The sequence below is a fragment of the Littorina saxatilis genome, linkage group LG5 (assembly GCF_037325665.1).
Source record: "Littorina saxatilis isolate snail1 linkage group LG5, US_GU_Lsax_2.0, whole genome shotgun sequence".
Lineage (NCBI taxonomy): Eukaryota > Metazoa > Mollusca > Gastropoda > Littorinimorpha > Littorinidae > Littorina > Littorina saxatilis.
The window spans coordinates 38,288,232-38,310,561 of record NC_090249.1 but is presented as its reverse complement, the minus strand read 5'-3'; the positions used below and the strand labels follow the sequence as shown (position 1 = coordinate 38,310,561).

Here is a 22,330-nt window from a genome sequence, read left to right as displayed (position 1 = left end):
TAATAGCGGTTGGCTGTCCAGACGGCAAAACGATCTGGGCAGGCTCAGGTAAATTGACGTTTTGCTAACAATAAGTTATGAAGCTAAATCTGTTAAAAGAAAACCCCACAAGCCCGTTATCCTTAAAAATCCTGTTTGGTCAAGCCGCAAAACACACTTTTTCCTCTAAGACGCATAACAAATTGTCCACGGTTAACCGTGGCAAGAGTTTTGTTGCATTTTGTGGTTGTATGACAATTGCTCATAGGACAAATGCTCACACGGACAAATGCACACACACACACACACACACACATACACACACACACACACACACACATACACACACACACACACACACACACACACACACACACACATATACACACACACAACATTGCACTGAATTCATGTACATGCCTTGTCAGATGCGAAAATGTCACTTTGGAGCATGAAAATCACACACAAAAATATTAAAAAATCCTCCGGGCGGCCCCAAAAATTGGGGCGGGCGCTGACGATCAACATCATTAATTTTATTTAGCATAATGTAGGCAAAACAGAAAGAAAATGCTTCGGCGGTGCGCAACCGAAACAAAGCTAAAACTTCGGAGATGCGCAACCAGCCACTTCGGAGATGCGCAACCGACAAATCTTTGAATGTCTTCACAGATTCATGAAATATGACGCTCCTGCACCACTTTAAATCATATCATCTGACCCAGATGTCAAGAAATGACCATAGATCACATTACAATCGCGTGTAGCCTTTCTCGTGTGCTTGAATTTCCCTAGTAACTGCGGAAAGTCAAAATGTGCACATAATGCGCTTGAAATGTGTAAATACTTGAAGGCCAACGTTCACAAACACATTGAAGCAATGAAACAAATCGATGATATGATGCTATGACACCTTAGGCCAAAGTACAAACGGTAGTTTTGTCATGATATGTCATTTGTGAGGAATTACAGGTGATTTTGTGCAGAAACTTACGTCGCGTGTCTCCCTTCGGACAGAAAAATAAGGGTGCAACCGCTTCGGACAGATTTGCCTAGTGCAACCACGGTATACGGTGTGAAACCTACTTACAAATGAGGCAGAGCGCTTTTTCAAGATCTAAGAAACAAAGGGAAGTGAGCGCTCTAAATGCATACAACATGTGTAATGGAGTAAGTGAGAGTTATACGGAACCAATCTCCTGGCACCTGAGAGAATAACAAGCATTGAAATGAACAAGCGACTTTCACCCTCACTGACAACGTTGACGCAGTACGCCTGTTTTTGTAGCCCCAACTTGATTTCTATCTAGCAGTCGAAGGTAGACACGAAATGCGGCGTAAGAAGGCACTGTTATTAATCATGTTCCGCCGTATTTTACAGCCAGTAACAGAAGCTAGGTATAATATCGAGCGTAACGAGGAGCTGGTTACACAAACTTGTGTAATGCGTCAATGCTGTGTTTCTTTTTATGTCACGCCAGGAAATGTTGTTTCGAGCCAAGAACAAGAAGCGAAAGATGATAGAATCTTGCTGTCACAGTTTTATGGCAGAAAAATTGTCAATGCAAAAGGCAGATCCCAGCAAAGACAAGACCAGGTACCTGTCAATACAACCCTGTTGAACAAAAGATATTACAAGAAAGATGAAACCAGCGATTATTTGTTTCCTTACGTAGCTTCTGTCGGTAACTGTACACTGCAATAAACCGACATATATCATAAGACAAAATTATAAATTATGTCTGTCTCGGTCAGCCATACCTGGACAATGTTGCGTTTCACACTCTGACGTCTCCGAGCCTTCTCCTTCGCACTGTCTGCCTCCATGTTGGCCATCATTGCACTCGCGCGTGCGCTCGCGCGAGCCACCGCCACACGAGGTCGAGCATTGCGACCACGCTTCCCAGTCCATCCAGAGACCATCCACTGCAATAGCCACCGGTCGCTTCTCACATCAGACCACTTTAATAAAAATAGCTTCGGTGCCACCTGCATGCAACATGTATGGTGCGCCGAAGTGGTCTGAAGTGAGATGCTTTTTCATCACTCGTCTCTGGATGGTGAGGGCAGTGCGCACTCCACAATTCAACGATCCGTGCAAAGTTAAGTCGAGTACATGCCAATCTACAACAGTGATCGACAAAATGCAAGCATTCACTTTTAATCGGATTAATCGAAGAGCCATTCACGTTCGTGTTTAACAAGATGAACATTAACGACAAAAGGGTTGGTCATGACGACACAAAGGTGACGATTAAAACAGTAGATAACAGTGCTGTCCTGGATAACGGTGCTGGCTTCGAAGACAACAACAACAATGAAAAACACCAACGAGCATCTTCGTTAAAGCATACATTCTCAATACATGTTTTCTGTACGTGTCATGATTGAAACTTAAATGGCTCCATTCATGCTCTGTATAAATAGAATTGCTTTCAACAACACAGACAGTGATTGACAAGAGGAACACATCTTTGTAAGTTATAAACACCTCTGCAAGAACAAATTAGAAACATACTAATGACACAGTTTTGTCAATGTTGGTCCGTTATGATACAACCAAGAGCTGTGTACATTTAAATGTTTTCCAATCTTTGAATCCATTGTTCTGACAGAAGCCTTTTAACCGCGGACAGTTCTCAATAAATAAGATACAAGAGACTTCAAATGAAACCTGGCGAAATCTGTTTGCCAAACATGCGACAATGTAAAATGGCATTTACATCGGATATTGTCCAACTCTGCGCCCACAACGAAGACTGTGACACGCGCGCGCACACACACACACACACACACACACACACACACACACACACACACACACACACACACAAATAGGAGAGACAGACAGACAGACAGCCAGACAGCCAGACAGCCAGACAGCCAGACAGACAGACAGACAGACATACAGGCAGACAGACAGACAAACACAAAAACAAACAGGCAGACACGTAGACAGAGAGCCAGATCGACATACACAGAGACAGTACAGACAAGCAGACACAGACAGACAAACAGGGATTGACAGACAGCATGAGAGAGTGATCATGTTGAGACAGTGCTAGACAGAGAATGACACACAGAGAACACGAAAGAACAGACAACAAAGCAAGCAGAGAAAGGCAGGAGAGTGATTCAAGGTCCATACCAGGACACATTCGGGGGTGACATGTCTGAGAGTCTTCAGGATCTCCCACGCAGTCATCGCCGCCATAGAACGGTCCTTCGCACGTTCGATTGCGGAACTGGATTCCGTTCCCACACGTGACCGAGCACGCGCCCCATTCCGACCATTCCAGCCACACTCCATCAACTGTAAGGTAAGGTAAGGCGAGGTAAGGTAAGGTAAGGTAAGGTAAGGTAAGGTTATGTTAGGTAAGGTAAGGTAAGGTATGGTTAGTTCTTGGGTTTTTTAACGTCCCTTCGACCTATTTGGCTATGTGGTCCGAATAAGGTTAGGTAAAATAGGCATTAAGGTAAAGTAAGGTAAGGTAAGGTAGGTATGATAAGGTAAGATAAAAGAAAGGTATGGTAAAGTCAGTTAGTCCTGTGACTGTCAGTAAGATAGCAAGTTTTTGTAAGCTTCAAAAGATGATATTTTGATTTTAAACAGTGGTTAATTCTTAGTTGATTTAAATAGTGCTTTATTCTTCGTTGATTTAAATAGTGCTTTATTCTTCGTTGATTTAAATAGTGCTTTATTCTTCGTTGATTTGAATAGTGCTTAGTTGAGTCAAGTGCCCCCACGGCCTCTTTCTGTGTCATTTCTTTAAGGTAATTCAGAATAATATAAACAAAACATTGACTATTAAATGCATGTACTGTTGAAAATCATTTTCAATTTCTTTTCAAGATTCTGTAAGTTTACATGCCACTCTTATATAAAAGTATTGATTTAATACAGAAGAACCAAAATGGAAACACAACCCCTCTCAGACAAGGAAAACAACAAACAGTACAATTATTTCTTTCGATTGCCTGCACCTCAGTTCAAAAAGCTCACCTCCTCTCAAAAATCAATTTTCTTAACACCCAGGTGAATAAATTACCCAAAGCTGCACTAATCATCCTTGCTTCAACCCCATTCTGCAGGTCACCTATGAAATATTACCACATCTGCGTACATCTGCCTTTGAAAATGACTGAAGCCACGTCAGCAAGTCCTGAATTGCTATCTACCTGCCATCAAGTCTTGAATTTATTATCTACCCATCTACCTGAAAAGCTACTGAATCAACACAGCGGTCTTAATTACCTGTAGGTGTGCGTCCGAAGAAGTATAAATTATGCATAGCAGAAATGTCTTGGCTAAAGGCCACAGTGGAAATCTTTGGCGGCTTTGCTATGAATATTTGATACGTCCTGGTAATTATTCTAGCAAAGCTAGTCACGCTATAGCCAGTAATTGCTGTTGGGATTGAATGTCAGGAAAACATACTGGCACAGCCTCTGTGTAATGTTTTCGGCTTCTTGATATAAGTTTCCTTGCAGTTTTGAACTTTTTTATTTTTGGAAAGAATCTGTGCAAAACTGCAAGCAGTACAGTCGAATTTGCCATGGATACAACCCCTCGATAACGACCACATTCCCATATAACGACCATCCCACAGGATATCTTTTCATACTAACATCCTTTCTTTAACGACCACTTTTTGTCGGTCCCTTGGGAGGTCGTAGTGAACAGGTTTGACTGTACTGCATTTTTTCTTTTGTACGAAACTAATTCAGTATGCTTGCACTGCACTCACCAAACACTATATATTTCAATTGTTTCTTTCACAATTTCTGGTGTTTTATATATATATATAAGTTTTCTTTCAGTGTAAGTTCATTCTGAACACATCCCAACACAGTACTTACTGCAGACTCTGCAAGAGAAGGTCAAAATCACCATTTTTCACTACAGTGGCAAACACAGCAATTCTTGAAAACAGCGACGTTGTAAACATGAAACGCTACAAGACGCTGTGAACAATGTAAACACATAAATCAAAACTTCTCCCAATTAAGTATCTAGACTGCTTGCTGTGTAGATTTTGTTACAGATCTTTTAAAATGACCACGACAATGTCCCTCACAAAAGATTTTCTCTGAACTAGGGAAACTAACTGGTTCTCCAAATATTGTAGTAATCGCATGCTGGTATTTCAAAAGATATATATTGCGACCGTTAGCGTTTGAAATGCCATGCTGGTATTTTCATGTTCAGATGAAAAAGGTAAGCTTTACCTGTGCCTATGCAAATAAGTGTTCTTTCATTTCATTTCAAGATCATGACGACACGTGTCTAACTCTATAAATAAAAATAAACTTAAAAAACTATTTAAAAGTACAACGTGATCACCCAACAACATCCGAAACTTTCTTTATCTCCTACTATTAAACTCTAAACCTCATTAAAACACTTTAAGCATCCCTTGTTAACCCTCACCTAGTATCGTACGCCAAACAAGCTAACACACATCACTTTATCACACGTGAACTAATGTATTATCTACAACCAAACTGCACCAAAGTATTCCACACAAAATGGCACTTGTTCAGAAGCGGCTAAATTCCATGCTTTATACACATGTACAAACTACGTGGTCGAGTTTGCTGCATTTTTGTTTGTTTGTTTGTTTGCTTAACGCCCAGCCGACCACGAAGGGCCATATCAGGGCGGTGCTGCTTTGACATATATCGTGCGCCACACACAAGACAGAAGTCGCAGCACAGGCTTCATGTCTCACCCAGTCACATTATTCTGACACCGGACCAACCAGTCCTAGCACTAACCCCATAATGCCAGACACCAGGCGGAGCAGCCACTAGATTGCCAATTTTAAAGGTCTTAGGTATGACCCGGCCGGGGTTCGAACCCACGACCTCCCGATCACGGGGCGGACGCCTTACCACCAGGCCACCCGTGCCGGTAGTTTGCTGTATTAAGTGCATCTTAACTTCTTTCAACTTTATTAGGCTTTCATTTTGGATAGCAGCATCCTTCTACACAGATACACCCCATACATCAACAGCCTGGCTGCCTTTTGTGCAGAATGGGAATTTACTGCTGAGTAAATGTCGAACATTGACAACTGTTTCAGTCACGACATTAATTCCACACAAAAAATATATACCTTTGTTTTTTTTAAATCAAAAAACGTGCTGCATCCAAAGCAGCCTGGCTGTATATTTCAATATGCATCTAACTGCAAGTATTCCTTTTTCTTTGGTGCAGTTTGGTTTATCAGGCAGCAGCACCCCTGACACAATACCCACTGGCGCATGACGCGTGACTGCAGCCACGCCACTCCTTTGATATTCCGGAGCAGGTCCGGCCGCCAAACTGGGGAGAGTTGCACTTTCGCTCCCTGATCTGGGACCCAACGCCGCAGGTAACGTTACAGGGTTGCCACTGTTCCCATTGGAACCACTCGCCGTCCACTACGCATGCGCCAAGGAGAGTCACGTGACGTTGGAGAGGAAAGAGGAAGTGACGTAGGCAGCGCGTGGTGGTTTTTGTTTTACAAGCGGCGGAAGCAGAGAGATGGGAGAGAGAGTAAAAAGGCACACAAGTCACAACGTGAAAGTTGAGGGTAGTTTCTAAAGCTAGAAGAGGTAGCAAAGAGGTATCATTACCAGAAAGATCTGCAAGGAAAGACAAGAAGATTGATATATGGAGCAAAATATTCATATAGATATAAGACCACGCAAGAAAGTGAAAAGGCGATCGATATAAATTTGAGAAAACAGCAGTAAGCAGAAACATATATCTAATTTAGGAAAATGCTAGCTAATTTTTGGATCGAGAGTATTTGCAGAATAGGGTAAATGGTAATTATTATATATTCTAAAGCTGTCAAAGCAAACATAATAATTCAAGAATTGGAGTAACTAAAGAATAAAGCATAACAGAAAGGGAGAGGTAATGGAAGAAGAAGCCAACATTGACTCACAATGAAAGTTGAAGAGGGAAAGAAGAATTTTCTTCCGAACAGTGTCTAGTTTGGTCATGTTATTCGTCAGGACACACTCCCCAAAACCACCCTCCGAGATACTTTGCAAGGAGATCGAATTACAGATAGTCATTGAGAAATAAAACATGGGCATAAACATCACACAATTCCTGGAGATTGCACGTTGAAGACAGAAAGAAGGACTGAAATTAACTGAACCATTCTTGCCGATGTAATAAGAATCGTCCATACCGTTATAGAAGCCAAAAAAACAGAACTGCAAATAAGCTTAGTCAGAAAACTAGCTAAGAAACCTGGATTATCTCCACTGAAAAGAAGGTTTGAAACACTTTTGTGTTTGTTTGATGCTCTGTAAACTACAGACCTTTGGGAAATTCCTAAAAATAGGGCTCATCTTAAAGAGAATTAGAAATCCACACTTGCTCATGTCTGAAACCCAAATTTGTCCACGTAAGATGTTGAATGACACCATCGAAAAAGATCGAGAAGTGTGTATGGCTAAACTCATTGAAACAGCAACCGGGTTTTGAAAGACCAGTTATGCCAGATTGCATTCGTTTCGACCTCCAGAGTGCACGAAACAACGACGATGAGGAACAACATCAGCAAGGAAATGATCGAAAAGGCTACTTCCGGGAAAGCAGGAAATGATCGAAAAGGCTACTTCCGGGAAAGCAGGAAATGATCGAAAAGGCTACTTCCGGGAAAGCAGGAAATGATCGAAAAGGCTACTTCCGGGAAAGCAGGAAATGATCGAAAAGGCTACTTCCGGGAAAGCAGGAAATGAGATGAAAACACGTATGCTTTAACTCTTTCAAGACGTTTGCTTTTCCTTAAGTTCATACCGCAAGTAAAACTACAGAAATCAAACCCGAGAAGGCCCAGGTTAAAACAAATGCAGGTAGGCATGCTTCTCGTTGGTCAAGCTATGGAGAAGAGAAAGAAAGAGGAGATGGAGGCTGTTCAGAAAGGTATAGTCTACTTTTCCTTTCTGAGAAAGGTATAGTCTACTAAAAAAATAAAAAATAAATAAAAAAGTAGTCTACTAATTTGTAACAGCACTGGGCACACCACTCTTGTGCAGAAACCTTTCAAAGATATTGCCACGTAAATGTTAGATAGAATTAAAGCAAGGCAGTCCAACATCCAAATGACATCAAAGGGAACAGCTTAAAAACCCGGAAATGTGCATGAGTAGTAGCTCTAGAAATTCAAGCGGAAGCAGAGGAACCAGCAGCAGCAAAAACACAAAAAGCAATCGGAGAATCCAAAAGCCGCGAAGAGCAAAGAGAAGATACCAAGAGGAAGACAAACTCTTAAGAATAAGGAGGGGCACGTAGAAGCAGAGGTAGCAGCAAGAGGAAGAAGAGGAATAAGAGGAGAAAAGGGAGCTAGGTGCAGCAGAAAAAAGAAAAAGTTGTAGAAGAAGAAGAGGAAAAATGAGAGGAAGAAGAAGAAGAGGTAGCAGATATAAATGCCAGTAAAAGAAAAAGCGAGTTGAATTAAAAGTCACGAGAAAAAGCAGAAGGCATGAAAAAGGTCAGAACACAGCTATATGCCAAGAGCTCAGACAGAAAACGGCTATATGCGAAGAGGTCAGACAGAAAATTGCTCTATGCCAAGATGTAAGACAGAAAACTGCTATGATTATGCTAAAAGATACCAGATGAGAGAGAAAAAGTGCAAAGCACACCAACACAATACCTGGACAGTTGAAGGTGTTGCAGGCCTCCCAGTCCACATAGTCGCCATCGCAGTCTTTGCCGTCATAGAAAGGTCCTGTGCACGTACGCTCTCTGGAGCGTGTTCCGTTGCCACAGCTGAGTGAGCATGCGCTCCAGTCTCCCCACTCCTCCCACACTCCGTCCACTGCACGTGCAGCACAATACTTTGCGTGAAATATTTGAATTACTGTGTTTTCACAACTCAGGTGAATGCGTTTTATTTGGTGAGCGTTGAGGGTTAGACTGGAAGTAGTCTTCAAACTCGTCATCTTTAGCCGTCACAAATGCGCCTGTGACTGTGCGTTGGTTGCAATAAAAGAACGGCAGACGAATAGTGACAGTGGTATTAACGCCATGCACTGCTCGTATCCCTTAGGGGTCATTTGACAGTAAAAGGACATCAGACAGTCTAAAATAAAGACAAATGAGGCGATAGAGTGAAATTCAACGTCATCTTCTTCAACCTGAAGCAAATATCTGGACTGTTCTATTCAAATAGAAGGTAGAAAAAAAAGCATCTGGGGGGCAACAAATTACCCAAAGCTACATAACTTTTTGAAACCATAACCGTCATGAAATATGACTTCTGCAATGGGTCCTAATAGCACAGATATCACTTAAAAACCATAACCGTCATGAAATATGACTTCTGCCATTGGACCGTTTTGCACAGATATCACTTAAAAGCCATTACCGTCATGAGTTATGACTTCTGCAATGGACCCTTTTATCACAGATATCACTTAAAAACCATAACCGTCATGAAATATGACTTCTGCCATTGGACCTTTTTGCACAGATATCACTTAAAAGCCATAACCGTCATGAAATATGACGTCTGCAATAGCACAGACATCACTTAAAAGCCATAACCGTCATGAAATATGATGTCTGCAATAGGTCCTTTTAGCGACAAATATCACTAAAAAAACCCATTACCGTCAAGAAATATGACTTCTGCCATTGGACCTTTTTGCACAAATATGACTTAATAACCAACTTACCAGGGCATTCTCGGGGCTTGCAGTGCTGTCTCTGCCCGTTCTCCCCCGTACAGTTGGCGCCGCCGTAGAAAGGTCCGTGGCATACGCGTGTCCGGTCCTGTGTGCCGTCCCCGCACGTGACTGAACAGGGCCCCCACTCCGTCCAATCCTTCCACACTCCGTCGACTGGCACGAGGTGGTAGTAGTGTGGAAGTAGTAGTAGTTGGGAAGTTCATGTAGAAAAGCATTAATTTTGGGAACGAAAAAATGTCACCCAGAAAAAAAATCATTCTCATGAACACAATGTTTCTTCCCGAATACTCACCAGGTATGGTACACCATGATGGACAATCGTGAGGGAGGTGAAGGAGCAGGGATAGGTGGACCTGAGGATCCTTGAAAGACTCTCTGCAGGTATACCTCAGTTGCAGAATCTGGTGGTGGACTTACGCACAGTCCCGTATGAAGAGGATCAATCTTTTAGTCCATTTATAATATCAACTGGACCAGCATAGTAAATGGCATCAGTTATGAAAGAAATGATATTAATCAGATGTCCATATGTACTACTGAAGCCTGACACAGTGTCAGGTGTCTTCCATACTCACCAGATCTGTGGACCAGGATATCAATCACCATGATATCAGTATATCACCAGGATAGCATCGTGAAATCACTATGATATCACCAGGACATCACCATGATATCACCTTAGCTCCTGACACTCTTATCAGAGTGGAGACGATCTTTGAGGAGAAGGTGGTAGACGTGTTGGAGAATGGAAAATAATGTAAGAATGTATTGTTGTGAAGCCTAACTGCCCTTGTGTACGTGTACGTCGTACAACCCTCTTATTTTTGTGTACACATCAACGATGTACTCCAGAAAGTTGAGGACAACATTTCTGGAACCTGATGAGATGAGTTTTATTCTTCACTGTTTTTGGCTCACAAGTTTTTACTGTAGTCTTCATTTCATTACTTTGACTTTCTTAGCAGCCCAGAAAGTGTGATAACTATTTTAGACGCAAGCCTATCGAGTCGTGGACATGCCTGTGTACTTCAAAGTGAAACCAATAGTTGATACGCATTGCTTGCTTTTTTGGTGGACGCAAAACGCACTTCTAAACGCATTCAAACGATTTGTGTTGTTGCTTTTCAGCCCGCTACTGTGCCTCATGCTCACAGCATTCAAAACTGTTATCCCCTATTGCTTTTGCGCTGCTGGGTGGCGCAAAAAACGTCGCAAGCAAAAAAACAGTCCCTACCGGTCAATGCAAGAAAAGAGAGATAGAATGGAAGGTAACATACGCTGTGCGCTAGTCTATTGTACGCAACTTAACGAGTTATATGGCATTTAATGCAGACAAGAAGATGCATGCTATATAATCGCAAGTGTCTGAACGCAGCAGAAAAGTGTCTTTAAAGCAGAGCGCGTGCAAAGTAGGCTTGCACAAAGCAGTGCCCGTGCAGTGCTCTTTGCAATTTAAATGCTTTGTAGTTGTAATTATTATATTAAATTCCACATCATTTAATATCAATAACATTCGAAAGTACGTTTTAGATTCTCCAAAGAGATTTCCGGCCAAAATAATTAGGTTAAAATTTAAGCTTGAATAACATGGAAGTCAGAGTCCTCTGTACAGTTACAAAAAAAAAATTTTTTTTTTAAAGTCCGTTATTTTTTTTAAAACCAGTATTTTTATAATTGCAAAGAGCACTGCCTGATCTTCTTTAAAAAGAACAAAAACAAAGAAGAAAGCAGGAAATGACGTAGCAAGGCCGGATATGACGAGGGCGGTGATGTAATCATACCCGTGACGCAATTCCCAGGGGTGTAGCACTCTTGTGTTTCCATGCTGGATCCCACACAAGGAAGGGAACTCGAAGTGAGGCACATGCGATCACGTGACTGAAAGCCGGGTCCGCAGTGGGCGCTGCATGCACTCCACGTGCTCCACGCAGTCCATTTGCCACCGCCTGCAAGAACGAGGCGTGGGGGCATGCAGTGATGCAAACTGTGGTGTTAGTTTATCAAAAAGCGAAAGGAAAGAATAAGGCCTGTATTGGTAAGGCAAACAAAAAATCCAACTTCTGAAAAAATGAATATTTTGAAATTTAAAATGTAGCATTTTGTTCAGACTCTTGTCGCTTCTTCGCGAATAAATCGTTACTATTATCATTATGATTTATTTTAGTATTTTTGTTTTATCAATGCAAAACCAAATCTTACAGCAAAATGATTTCTTTTGACATGTTCTGTTTTGGGCATCTCATTGTTGCTAAGCATTCACGAACGCAGAAACACCTTCTTCTGATATATTTTAATACTAAATTATTAAATTTTATTCCAATGAGAAAATGCTAATGGGTAGGGTGTAGTACCCAGTAACTCATACTCCCTACCTTGGGGCAAAAATTGTGCTAGATACTAGGTACTTTAGGGTACCATCAGAATAAAATTAAAATTAAAAAATCAAGTTTCAAAAGACTTCAATCTGTAGGCAAGCTTGTTTTGAGACTTTAGTCTTATTGCTTAAGCCGTTACTATTAATCTTATAATGTATATTCTTATTTTTCATGCAAAGTAAAATCAGTACTAGTAACTTCTCAAAAACTTGGACTTTCGAAATCATTTAATAATAAGAATTTGTAAAATGTTGTTTTGTTTCTTTGCACTCATGAAGACGTCAGCCATAACTGTTATCATTGTAATTTATTTTGATTCAAATCCAATTTAATGTGAAGGTCTGTTGTTCAAAGCTTAAATTTTATTTTATTTTTATTTTTACAGTTTCAAGAGGTCGTTTGCGATTAATTAAGCCTTCATCAAATAAATATTAAGAAAATCACAATTTGTGAAATTGTTGAATTCCGTACTCATTTTACCAAATGTAAAACTACTTTTAAATGCTATCTAGAGTTAAGCATTTTACCAGCAAAAATCTAAGAATAGTGGTTAAGAAGCGTTCATGCTGGCACATGTTTGATGAACAGTTGTAATTTGAGAGCAGCTATAATTTGAGATCGACATTGTTTGCTATTGTTACGCTTGTTAGTAGAGACCAATACAAAATTACTGTTATTACATTAGTAATATGTTAGTATAAGCATAGTATAAGCATAAAAAGCATGTTAAGAGAGTAGAAAAATGTAAAGCTGTAAGTTAGTTAAGACAAAAGAGTATGATGTCAGCAGGAAAAAAGTCTTGATCAAACTAAAATTAAGAGAGAAAAAAAAGAAAAAAAGTACGAAAACGAAAATGAAAGGGTTACACGTTAGTTGCACACAAGGTTATATTGATTATAATTTTGTAAGTTTAAGTTTATTATATAGAAAATGATTAAAAGCACACGTGGCTAGGCAGGTTAATAAACAGAAATTAGTAGTTAAGAAAGATAGAGAGAAGAAAGTGGAGGAGTAAGAGAGAAAATCCATGCAGCAACCGTTGTTGTCAAAAGCTTGTGTATATAATACAGGTGTCATTCAAGCATGGTATACATGAGAGAAGTGTCAAAAGAATTATAGTTGGATATATGTGTGATAACAAACCCACACTTCAAAGTGAACACTTCAAACTTGTATTCTTTGCCACCAGAAGAGCAAGCGTTTACTTTTGTTTAATTACGTGTAATGGAACCTTTTTATGTATTATATTTTGTTTTGTGGCTCAGCACTTTCTGTCAAGACCTTCCGAATCAATGGTCCCGAAGCTTCCCATCCCTCCTCTATTAAAACCTCTTTTCGTAAATTGAGCCAGCAAACGTGATTTGCTATCACCATTCCGCCTTTGATAAATTGAGATCTTTGGTATTGTTTTCCCCCCATCCCTGGGAATTTTGTATTCAACAAAATCTGTTATAAGAATTGTACTCGTACTTTCAATGTTCATGCATACGAAGGTCTTTCTTGAAATGATATGGAAGAGTATGAAAGATGAAAGAGGGGAGGGGAGAGGAATAGGACGGAATAAGCGGATGAGTCTTGAAGGCAGAACAAACTAAAGAACAAAATCGTAATACCTTTTCTTTAGCCGCTGAGGAAGATAGAATAAAACTACGAAAGCATTGTCCCCCGTAGGAGATACAGAGAACACAATATAACAATTCTGCTAAATGTAAAACCCACTTGGCCTACAGTAGTTAATACAAAAACAGTTATGAAGAACACAGGCTAATAATTCTACTCGAATTCCACCCATCTGAGACAGTAAATTAGGTGAATTAGAACTAGGTCCAAGCCAAACCCCTCTACAAGAAACAAAATATAGCACCTTTCTTGAGTACATTCTTCAAAGAGACGCCAAGAAACCATCCGACAAGTATTGTGTTGACTTTTTTCAATTGTTCTTTTCCTGAACATTACCCGTTGTTTTGAACAAAAGAAGACTTGCATCTGTGCCGTTGGCATCTTAACGTTTGGATTTAAGTTGAATCTTAAATACACCCTCTTAAATCCATGTACTTAACCCAAGTTAAAAAAAACTTCTTCAAATTCTATAAATCGTGGAGGTTTACAAGTAAGAACAGAACAATCAGATTTACCTGGGCACATAGGTAGCGTGCAAGGTTTGAACTGAATGTCGTCGCCCTCGCACGGCTTCCCGCCATGCATCTGAGGTGGGTGGTTGCACATGCGCGTGCGATGGCGAGTTCCGTTCTCACACGTGACAGAACACTCGCTCCACGAGGTCCAAAGAGTCCAGACACCATCGACTGAGATGCAAAATCACAATATATTTAGTGTTATTCTTTACGTTTTCAAAGGATTTTCAAATGTGAATCATGGCAAATCATGAAAGTATTCATGTAAAGAAAGTGTCTCATACAATTCTTTCAATGCGCTGGAATTCAAAGATTATCCAAAAGATGCATACAAACAAAATCAAAATAGCAAATAAACCAAAACTGATTATGTTATTAAGCGTTTATACTTGTAGCCACATAATGCATTTGCATCAAAGTCAATTAAAAAGTAAAAATATTGGGAAGGCTTGACATAGGGCGTGGTGAATTAAACAAATTAAGCGTTCAAATAATCAACATTTTTGTTTGTTTTTCACAGGATTAACATTTGTTTCGTGTCGGCTTTTAAACATGCCAAAATGGCCTATCATTCCAGTTGACTGTTAGTCATGAGATTGCATTTCTGTCATTCCAGTCAGCTTGACGCGTTCGGTTTTAAAACAACACATTGGTGCCCTGAGCATTCCAAAAAATGGTCTATCTAATTAAAGTTCTGGGCTTAAGTCCATGAGTGCATGCCGAAAAATTAGTCAAATATACTATGAGCCTGAATGCACAAAGCCATCACGACGCCACACCCTTACCATTGCACTGTACACCAGCAGCGGTATCAATCCCTGATTTGCACGTGCTGTCCGAAGACCATTCGTTGTGTTCACATTGTAGTAACGTCATCTCGCCTCCCTCGCATGCAACGTCCGTAATGGCAATGTCGGCACCGCCTGTGTCTGACACGCTGTACCGCCCGTCTGTTACCACTGGAAGGATTACAAGAAAAGTGTGTGCTGAGCTGTATTTGAATGTTTTGTAGTTATTGTTGTTGTTGGTGGTGGTGGTGGTGTTGTTGGTGGTAGTGCTGTTGTTGTTGTTCAGTTTAGTTCAATTCAGTTCAAATCAAGATGGCGCCTGTGCGCTCGGGAAGACCCTTACGCGCTCCGCCCCATGTTGTATGTAACAATTAGTACTCACAGGCAGCCTCACCAGATCCTGGCAAACTATGAACAGCAAGGATTTATTTGGATGAATACAAGAGGACGCTTGGTATAATAAGAGTGTGTGAAGGTCAGTATTGTTATCATTTTGAGCAGAATCCATATCTAAAAAAGTGCATATCTAATAAAGTTGTGATGCGGAGATAGTAAAATAATCAAACGCGTTTTCAGAAACGTCCTTTCCTTGTCACATTCTTCAAGTTTGCAACATAGGCCATTACATGTATTCATGTAGACATATCCCAGTTGTTAAAATCGCAATACAGCATTATTGTAAACGAACATTCAAGCCTTGGTCTGCCAAACAAGGTTAACATGACAAAGTGTGAAATATATCTTCTGATCAATACCACTGGGCATGGTTCGGGGTAGAATATAGTCAATTTTTGTAAAGATTTTAGTCAAGCAGTATGTAAGAAATGTTAAGTCCTTTGTACTGGAAACTTGCATTCTCCCAGTAAGGTCATATATTGTACTACGTTGCAAGCCCCTGGAGCAATTTTTTGATTAGTGCTTTTGTGAACAAGAAACAATTAACAAGTGGCTCTATCCCACCCCCCCTTTCCCCGTCGCGATATAACCTTGAACGGTTGAAAACGACGTTAAACACCAAATAAAGAAAGAAAGATGGTTCAAGGAGCCCTGGTCATGGTGCAAAGAGCAATGGTAGAGGTCTTACCTGCATGTGCCCCGGGATGACCTAGCTGCTTACAGGCGAGGTCGGCCATTATAGGGGTCAGCTGGTCAGCACAGACCGTCCCCCACTGTCCGGCCACGTCGTTGTAGATCTCCAGTTGCCCCTCCCCGTCAGCAACGCCACCGAGAAGTCTCATGGCGCCTGCAAGAAAGACAAGTTTGGCGAGTGCTGTTTTTGTCTCTGTTGCTTGCTTAGATTCTAGGAAATTCAAGTTCTTAGTACTTTGCCATGGTGTGCGTCTCGTGCAACTACCGTACTTTCGAAACTTTTCCTTGTCGCGGCAATCGTTCTGGCATTTTTTTTTTAAACTGGTTTGTTCGTTTGCATGCTTCAATGGATCTGTTCTCAAGTGCTTTAAGAGTTGGTTATGAATTTGTATCGTCTCTTCAGCTGATGCGCGTCAAGAGTAACTAGATTTGCCAGATGCAGTTCTGAAGCATTGAGTGTTTTGTTACTCTTTTCCCTGTGCGCAGATTCACAGCAGAAAACAATTTAGAATGAACATTTCTCTGATTTTCAGTTCACTTGACTAATGTTTCATAGAACACTAGCTTATGTAAGATTTCTTTTTGTCTCGTGTTTGTTTGATACAAACTATCACTGCGTTATTTTACAAATATCTCATCGACTTCGGACAGTTGTTATCCTGCATGATGTTCCTTTTGTTTATCGTCTGCCTTGTCCAACATTGCACGTACCAGTACAGTCGATGCCTTCACAAGGCGTGGTCTGATTGGTTGATCCGAGACAGTAACGATCCACCCCCGGAACTCCCCCGTTTGAGCATGCGCGGTGACGAATCTTATTTCCCCGACCGCAGGTACTTGAGGCGGAGCATGAGCCCCATTCGCCCCATTCCTGCCATCCTTGAAACAAAAAACAATGCAAGCCTGTTTAAGTATCCCAATAATAATAATAATAATAAAGTGTATTTATATTGCGCCTATCCCTTACAAAAAACAAAAATATTTGGCTCTAAGCGCATTACAACATGTGAAGGACTTGGTACAATCAAGTCTGACAAGTACAACAGCACAATATACAGTCGGTCTCTTAGGTAAAAGCAGCTTCGACAGTTAAACACTTCTACTAAAAGATCCTCTAACAATTTACAAACATAGTTAAAGAACATCGAGTTAATAGGAATTAAAAAAAAAAAAGGTTCTTATAATAAAACTATCTAGCGAACGACGAAGAAGAAGAAGAATAAAACTATCAATGTCAATGTATAACAAGTCATTCAACGTAAATGGCCAAAGAACAACAATAAAACAATGGTGATAAAACAGTTATACTCAATGGCTAATAAAGACAAAAAGTAATGGGCGCCAAAGTGAGTACATTTTGTCATCTACTCTATTCATTGGGTTCAGATCTAAAGCCATACAACAACAAAAACGGTTACTAATGACTGTCACTTATGATTAAGTTTGTATTGATACAAAGTTGCTAAAAACCTCAACAAAAACTCAAAGTACAAACTGGGGGGATGAGCAGAAACTGTATTGATGAATAAATCTGTATAGGCTTGGGGAAGTTAAGAGACAGGTTTGCTGCTCAAATTTGCCATACTTTAAAATGCCTTTTCTCGAATAGGTGCTTTCAAAAGTAATAGAAGAATTGTAGAAATGTTACGATACCTAATCAAAGTTGACCCCCCCGCCCCCATTCTCGTGAATGCTACTTAAAAGACACACTCCTTCCCTTGTGGACGACTCGAGTTCACCATCTCAGATCTGGCCCTGATTTTCACATGGGAAAAGGCCAACACTTGCGCTCGGAAGCGAGAGGTTGCGAGTTCGACCCTGGGTCAGGGCGTTAGCAATTTTCTCCCCCCTTTCCTAACCTAGGTGGTGGGTTCAAGTGCTAGTCTTTCGGATGAGACGAAAAACCGAGGTCCCTTCGTGTATATTGGGGTGTGCACGTTAAAGATCCCACGATTGACAAAAGGGTCTTTCCTGGCAAAATTGTATAGGCATAGATAAAACTGTCCACCAAAATACCCGTGTGACTTGGAATAATAGGCCGTGAAAAGTAGGATATGCGCCGAAATGGCTGCGATCTGCTGGCCGATGTGAATGCGTGATGTATTGTGTAAAAATATTCCATCTCACACGGCATAAATAAATCCCTGCGCCTTGAATATGTGCACGATAGAAATTGCATTAAAAGATTAAAAAAATAAAAATCCCTGCGCTTAGAACTGTACCCACGGAATACGCGCGATATAAGCCTCATATTGATTGATTGAACCCTTCACTTGGACTACTTATACCAAAACTCAACAGACTGACAGCTTCTTCTGCAAGGTTTTTCATGAAATAATTTCTTGAAAGGCCGCAAATCTCATCCTAATCCCATTTAAAAGCCTGTTCAGACCAGTGATTGTTACCATGATCGTTTATACGGGAAGGATTCTGTCAGCAATCTTTAGCGATTTATACAATCAAAATTCTGTTCATCATTTTAATGTCTAACACTTTTTACTCACTTGGACATTCTGGTAGGATGCAAGCCTCGTATTCAACATCAGCTCCATAGCATTCCAGGTTGCTCAGCGTCTTTCCGGTCACGTGGTCCATGCACTTCCGCTTGCGCATGCGCCAGCCGCGATGACAGGTGACGGAGCACTGGCCCCACTCCTCCCATTCTCCCCAATCAAGGGTGTGTGCTAAAGGAAAAAAACATTCGTTTAGGAAATCATTGTGCTGAACAATGTTATAAGGCAAATTGTATCAGCTCTGAATTCATTCTTTGTATGACAAACTGTGCATTTGTAATAACGCGTCCGATGTAAAGTGTCCAGTGCTCCCAAATTTCTTCTGTAATTTTTTTTTTTTTTTACAAAATGGAGTCATTTATGCGAACTTTAACTAACTAGCTTGATAGATGACACGTGGTTTGTGCAACTTTATTGCAACTTTATTGTGCGAGTAGGGAGTCTCTACTTTAGTATCTTCATGCGGACCTGTCTTTTCTGCACCTTTTAAGTTTGACATTTGTCACAAGACGGGCTCTAGCTCTTATTTTAAAGAGGACATAGTGGCAAGCTGTGGTTTCAAAGTTCTTGAACCCGTTATAGACTAGAAACACAGGTTTAATCGGCGATTTTCTATTGACTTGTGATATCATGGGTTAACTCATATTTCAGAAGGAGCCATTTGTGTGCATAAAATATGTTCAATCATGTATAAAATGTACATAGACACCTACCGGGTAGCTGACACTGAGAGCCTGTCCATTCTTCCTGGCAGATGCACACCGCCATTAAATCGTCTGCAGAGTTCTTTGTTTCGATACAGTGTCCTCTGCCATTGCATGGGTCGGTGGCGCAGGGGCCCAGCGCTTCCTGGAGTTGAGAACAAATGTTAAGATACATGTTAAGATACATGTTAAGATACATGTTAAGATACATGTTAAGAAACATGTTAAGAGACATGTTAACATATATGTTAAGATACATTTTAAGATACATGTGATTCTGAAAGTAGCTCATTTCATTACCATCTTTAGCCAGTTGCGCTGCGTCACTGCTCTACAATAGAAAAGAAGAGTGTTGGTTTATCAATGTTGAAGATTCAAAATTATACTAAGAATACATGTTTGCTTTGGAACATAACCAATGCCTAGCGCGCATTTAGCTCAGAGTGAGGTTTATGGAACATGAAACATTTAAAACTTGGTGGTTTTGCGACAATGTAATGGGATGATTTTACAGGCCACTCACTAGCGAGAGGGTGTGTCTCAAACACATGTACAGGAGGCACATGTCAATATTTGTCCGAGCAAAAGCAAGGGTACTCACTCTTTCTCTCATACAAATTCGACAGAGTTATTTCCGAAATGTGTCTATTGCCAGAGGTTTCTCCTTGTGCCATAATACAGAGGGTCTATCAACTATTGCTCAGATACGCAAAAGATCGACAGAACAGACGTTGTTTCAAGCCTATATGCCTTAGTTGATGATGACCAGATGTGCAGATGACCCAATGGTGCTCTATAACTTACGGGGTCAATGGAGAAGGACTCCCGCACGTGGTACTCGGAGTCCGCGCTGTCCACAAGGTCACGTGGATGGTCAAGGTGAGTGGCGTTGTTCAGCTCACACCTGTGTCGAACAATACCAGTTCCATTAAAATCCGTGGACGTATGATTCAAGCACTCATGACAGGACTCCCAAAAAACTCCCCAGTCAGAGGGTCCCGGGACCCCCAACTTTGTTGTGTATGTGGTCCTTGGACCCCATCAGTAACATTTTAGAAGGTCCGAAGCCCAGGAGGTTCATGATTCTTGCTTTCAGGAGGCACATTGCGTAGAAAACGAAAAGACGCACAGTATGAGGAGCCTTGTATGAACTACAAATGAATTATTTGTCGCATTTCCATAACCGTAATTTTTGTTTGTGTTCTCAACCACTGTTCAAACTAGCACCGCTTCTATGCATGCATAAACGCTGTGCCACGTCTTTAACCGATTGAAAATATTCATCGGATAAATCCAAACAAGAGACAAACCGAACCCACTGAAAAGACTTAAAATGAATATCCGCTCATTGCAAATTTGCGAATATATTGTGTAGAACGACGTGTTTAAATTTCGAATGAATTAGGTTTCGGATTTTAGTGTCCAGTAAAATACAAACATTGCGCGTGATGGGTGTACTTGTTAAGCTAAAAATTAGGATGTATTGTAAAAGATCATACATTCTTGATTCTTGGCACATTAATAAACGCCTTATGACTGAAATCATTATCAACCTCTCCCCCGGGACACACACACACACACACACACACACACACACACACACACACACACACACACACACACACACACACACACACACTCACCCTTCTATGTTATTGTCTTCCCAAATTGTGATTATTACTCTATCAACAAACCTACCGTCCTGAGTCGCGATCGAAGTTGAAACTTTTGCACTGAAGATGACGTAGGCATTCCATGGCGCACTGACTGCTGACGTATTTGTGGCTGTAGACCATGACGGCGTGACCCGTCAGCATCTTGCCATCTGACGCGTAGTTCTCGGAAAGTCTCGTCCAGAGGAATAATCTGTGAGGTAAACGACGTGATAGCATAGATCGGTGGTGGAAAGGAAGTCTAGGGCTAAATACAGAATGAAGCGAAGATGAACGCATGTGGTCGCATGCAACGCATCGAATGCTTTCACCCCAAGTGTCTTGAGAAGACTTATCTGATGTCACAAATCTTTCATGTCACAAATCTAAAGATTTGATAGGATTCCCATCGAAATTCCATCAATTTGGCACACACGTTCAAGATAAATCCTGTACCACCACCACCACACACAAAAATGCAATTTGCGGCGGATTTATAATGTTCAAACACATCGAAAGTAAACTTATTCTCTGAAAAATATGTTTTCAGGTATTTCAGGGTACATTTATATGATTCAAGCAGTGTACAAATCGATAGTAGCAAGATTGTTGCAACTCTTTTTTTAATCTAACAGTTAACAAATGTGCATGTGTACGTTTTTATTCAAAACTGTCGGTCAGAAAAATGTAAACTCGAATCTTAAACATCATTGACTTCTCAGGACCAAACAATCGTCATTTTGTGGTTATTGTGATTCTAAAAAGATTTTGATTCTGTTAACTGGAATTACATGCATAAGGTATTAAAGGCTTTCGGTTTTGGTGAAGATATTTGTAACTGGATTTTGGCTTTTTATTCAAATTTAAGTGCTTCTGTGATTGTCAATGGTAAATCATCAACTCGATTTCCTATAAAACGTGGTTGCAGGCAGGGTGACCCAATCTCACCTTATTTATTTATTTTGTGTGCTGAAGTGTTAGCCTGTAAAATTAGGGAAAATAATGATATAAAGGGCATTCAGGTTAATAACACAGAACATAAGATAAGTCAGTTTGCAGATGATACAACCACATTTCTTGAAGGCTCGAATCAATCTTTTGTGGAATTATTTAATACTCTTGATGAATTTGCTTGTATTTCAGGACTTAAACTTAATTATGATAAAACTTGTAATGTTTGGGCAGGCAGTGAACGAAATAACCCTACTCAGTTTCTTCCACATAGAAAAATGACTTGGAATCCAGAAAGGTTTAAGATCCTTGGACTGTGGTTTACAAATGATTTGACAAAAATGGCAGAAATGAACATGATTGATAAGTTCAATGAAGCCAAGAAATTATTCAATATTTGGATGAAACGTTCTAGTACACCGTTAGGCAGAGTTGCAATATTGAA

At 40.5% G+C, this 22,330-nt stretch overlaps 1 protein-coding gene across 1 annotated transcript in view; it reads right to left on the bottom strand.

The window, feature by feature from the left end:
* LOC138967752 (A disintegrin and metalloproteinase with thrombospondin motifs adt-1-like) overlaps positions 1-21,140 on the bottom strand; it is a 61,078-nt gene extending 39,938 nt beyond the window's left edge. Inside the window, exons 1-12 of the mRNA XM_070340409.1 lie at positions 20,981-21,140; positions 20,087-20,186; positions 19,292-19,427; positions 18,570-18,749; positions 16,777-16,944; positions 16,061-16,219; positions 14,974-15,147; positions 14,189-14,359; positions 9,667-9,831; positions 8,643-8,807; positions 6,241-6,405; positions 3,128-3,292 (exon numbers count right to left, since the gene is read on the bottom strand). Of these exons, the coding sequence (XP_070196510.1) occupies positions 3,128-3,292; positions 6,241-6,405; positions 8,643-8,807; positions 9,667-9,831; positions 14,189-14,359; positions 14,974-15,147; positions 16,061-16,219; positions 16,777-16,944; positions 18,570-18,749; positions 19,292-19,427; positions 20,087-20,186; positions 20,981-21,099 (1,867 nt within the window). The 5' untranslated portion in view covers positions 21,100-21,140. The remainder of the gene's footprint in view (positions 1-3,127; positions 3,293-6,240; positions 6,406-8,642; positions 8,808-9,666; positions 9,832-14,188; positions 14,360-14,973; positions 15,148-16,060; positions 16,220-16,776; positions 16,945-18,569; positions 18,750-19,291; positions 19,428-20,086; positions 20,187-20,980) is intronic.
* Positions 21,141-22,330: the final 1,190 nt, after the last annotated feature.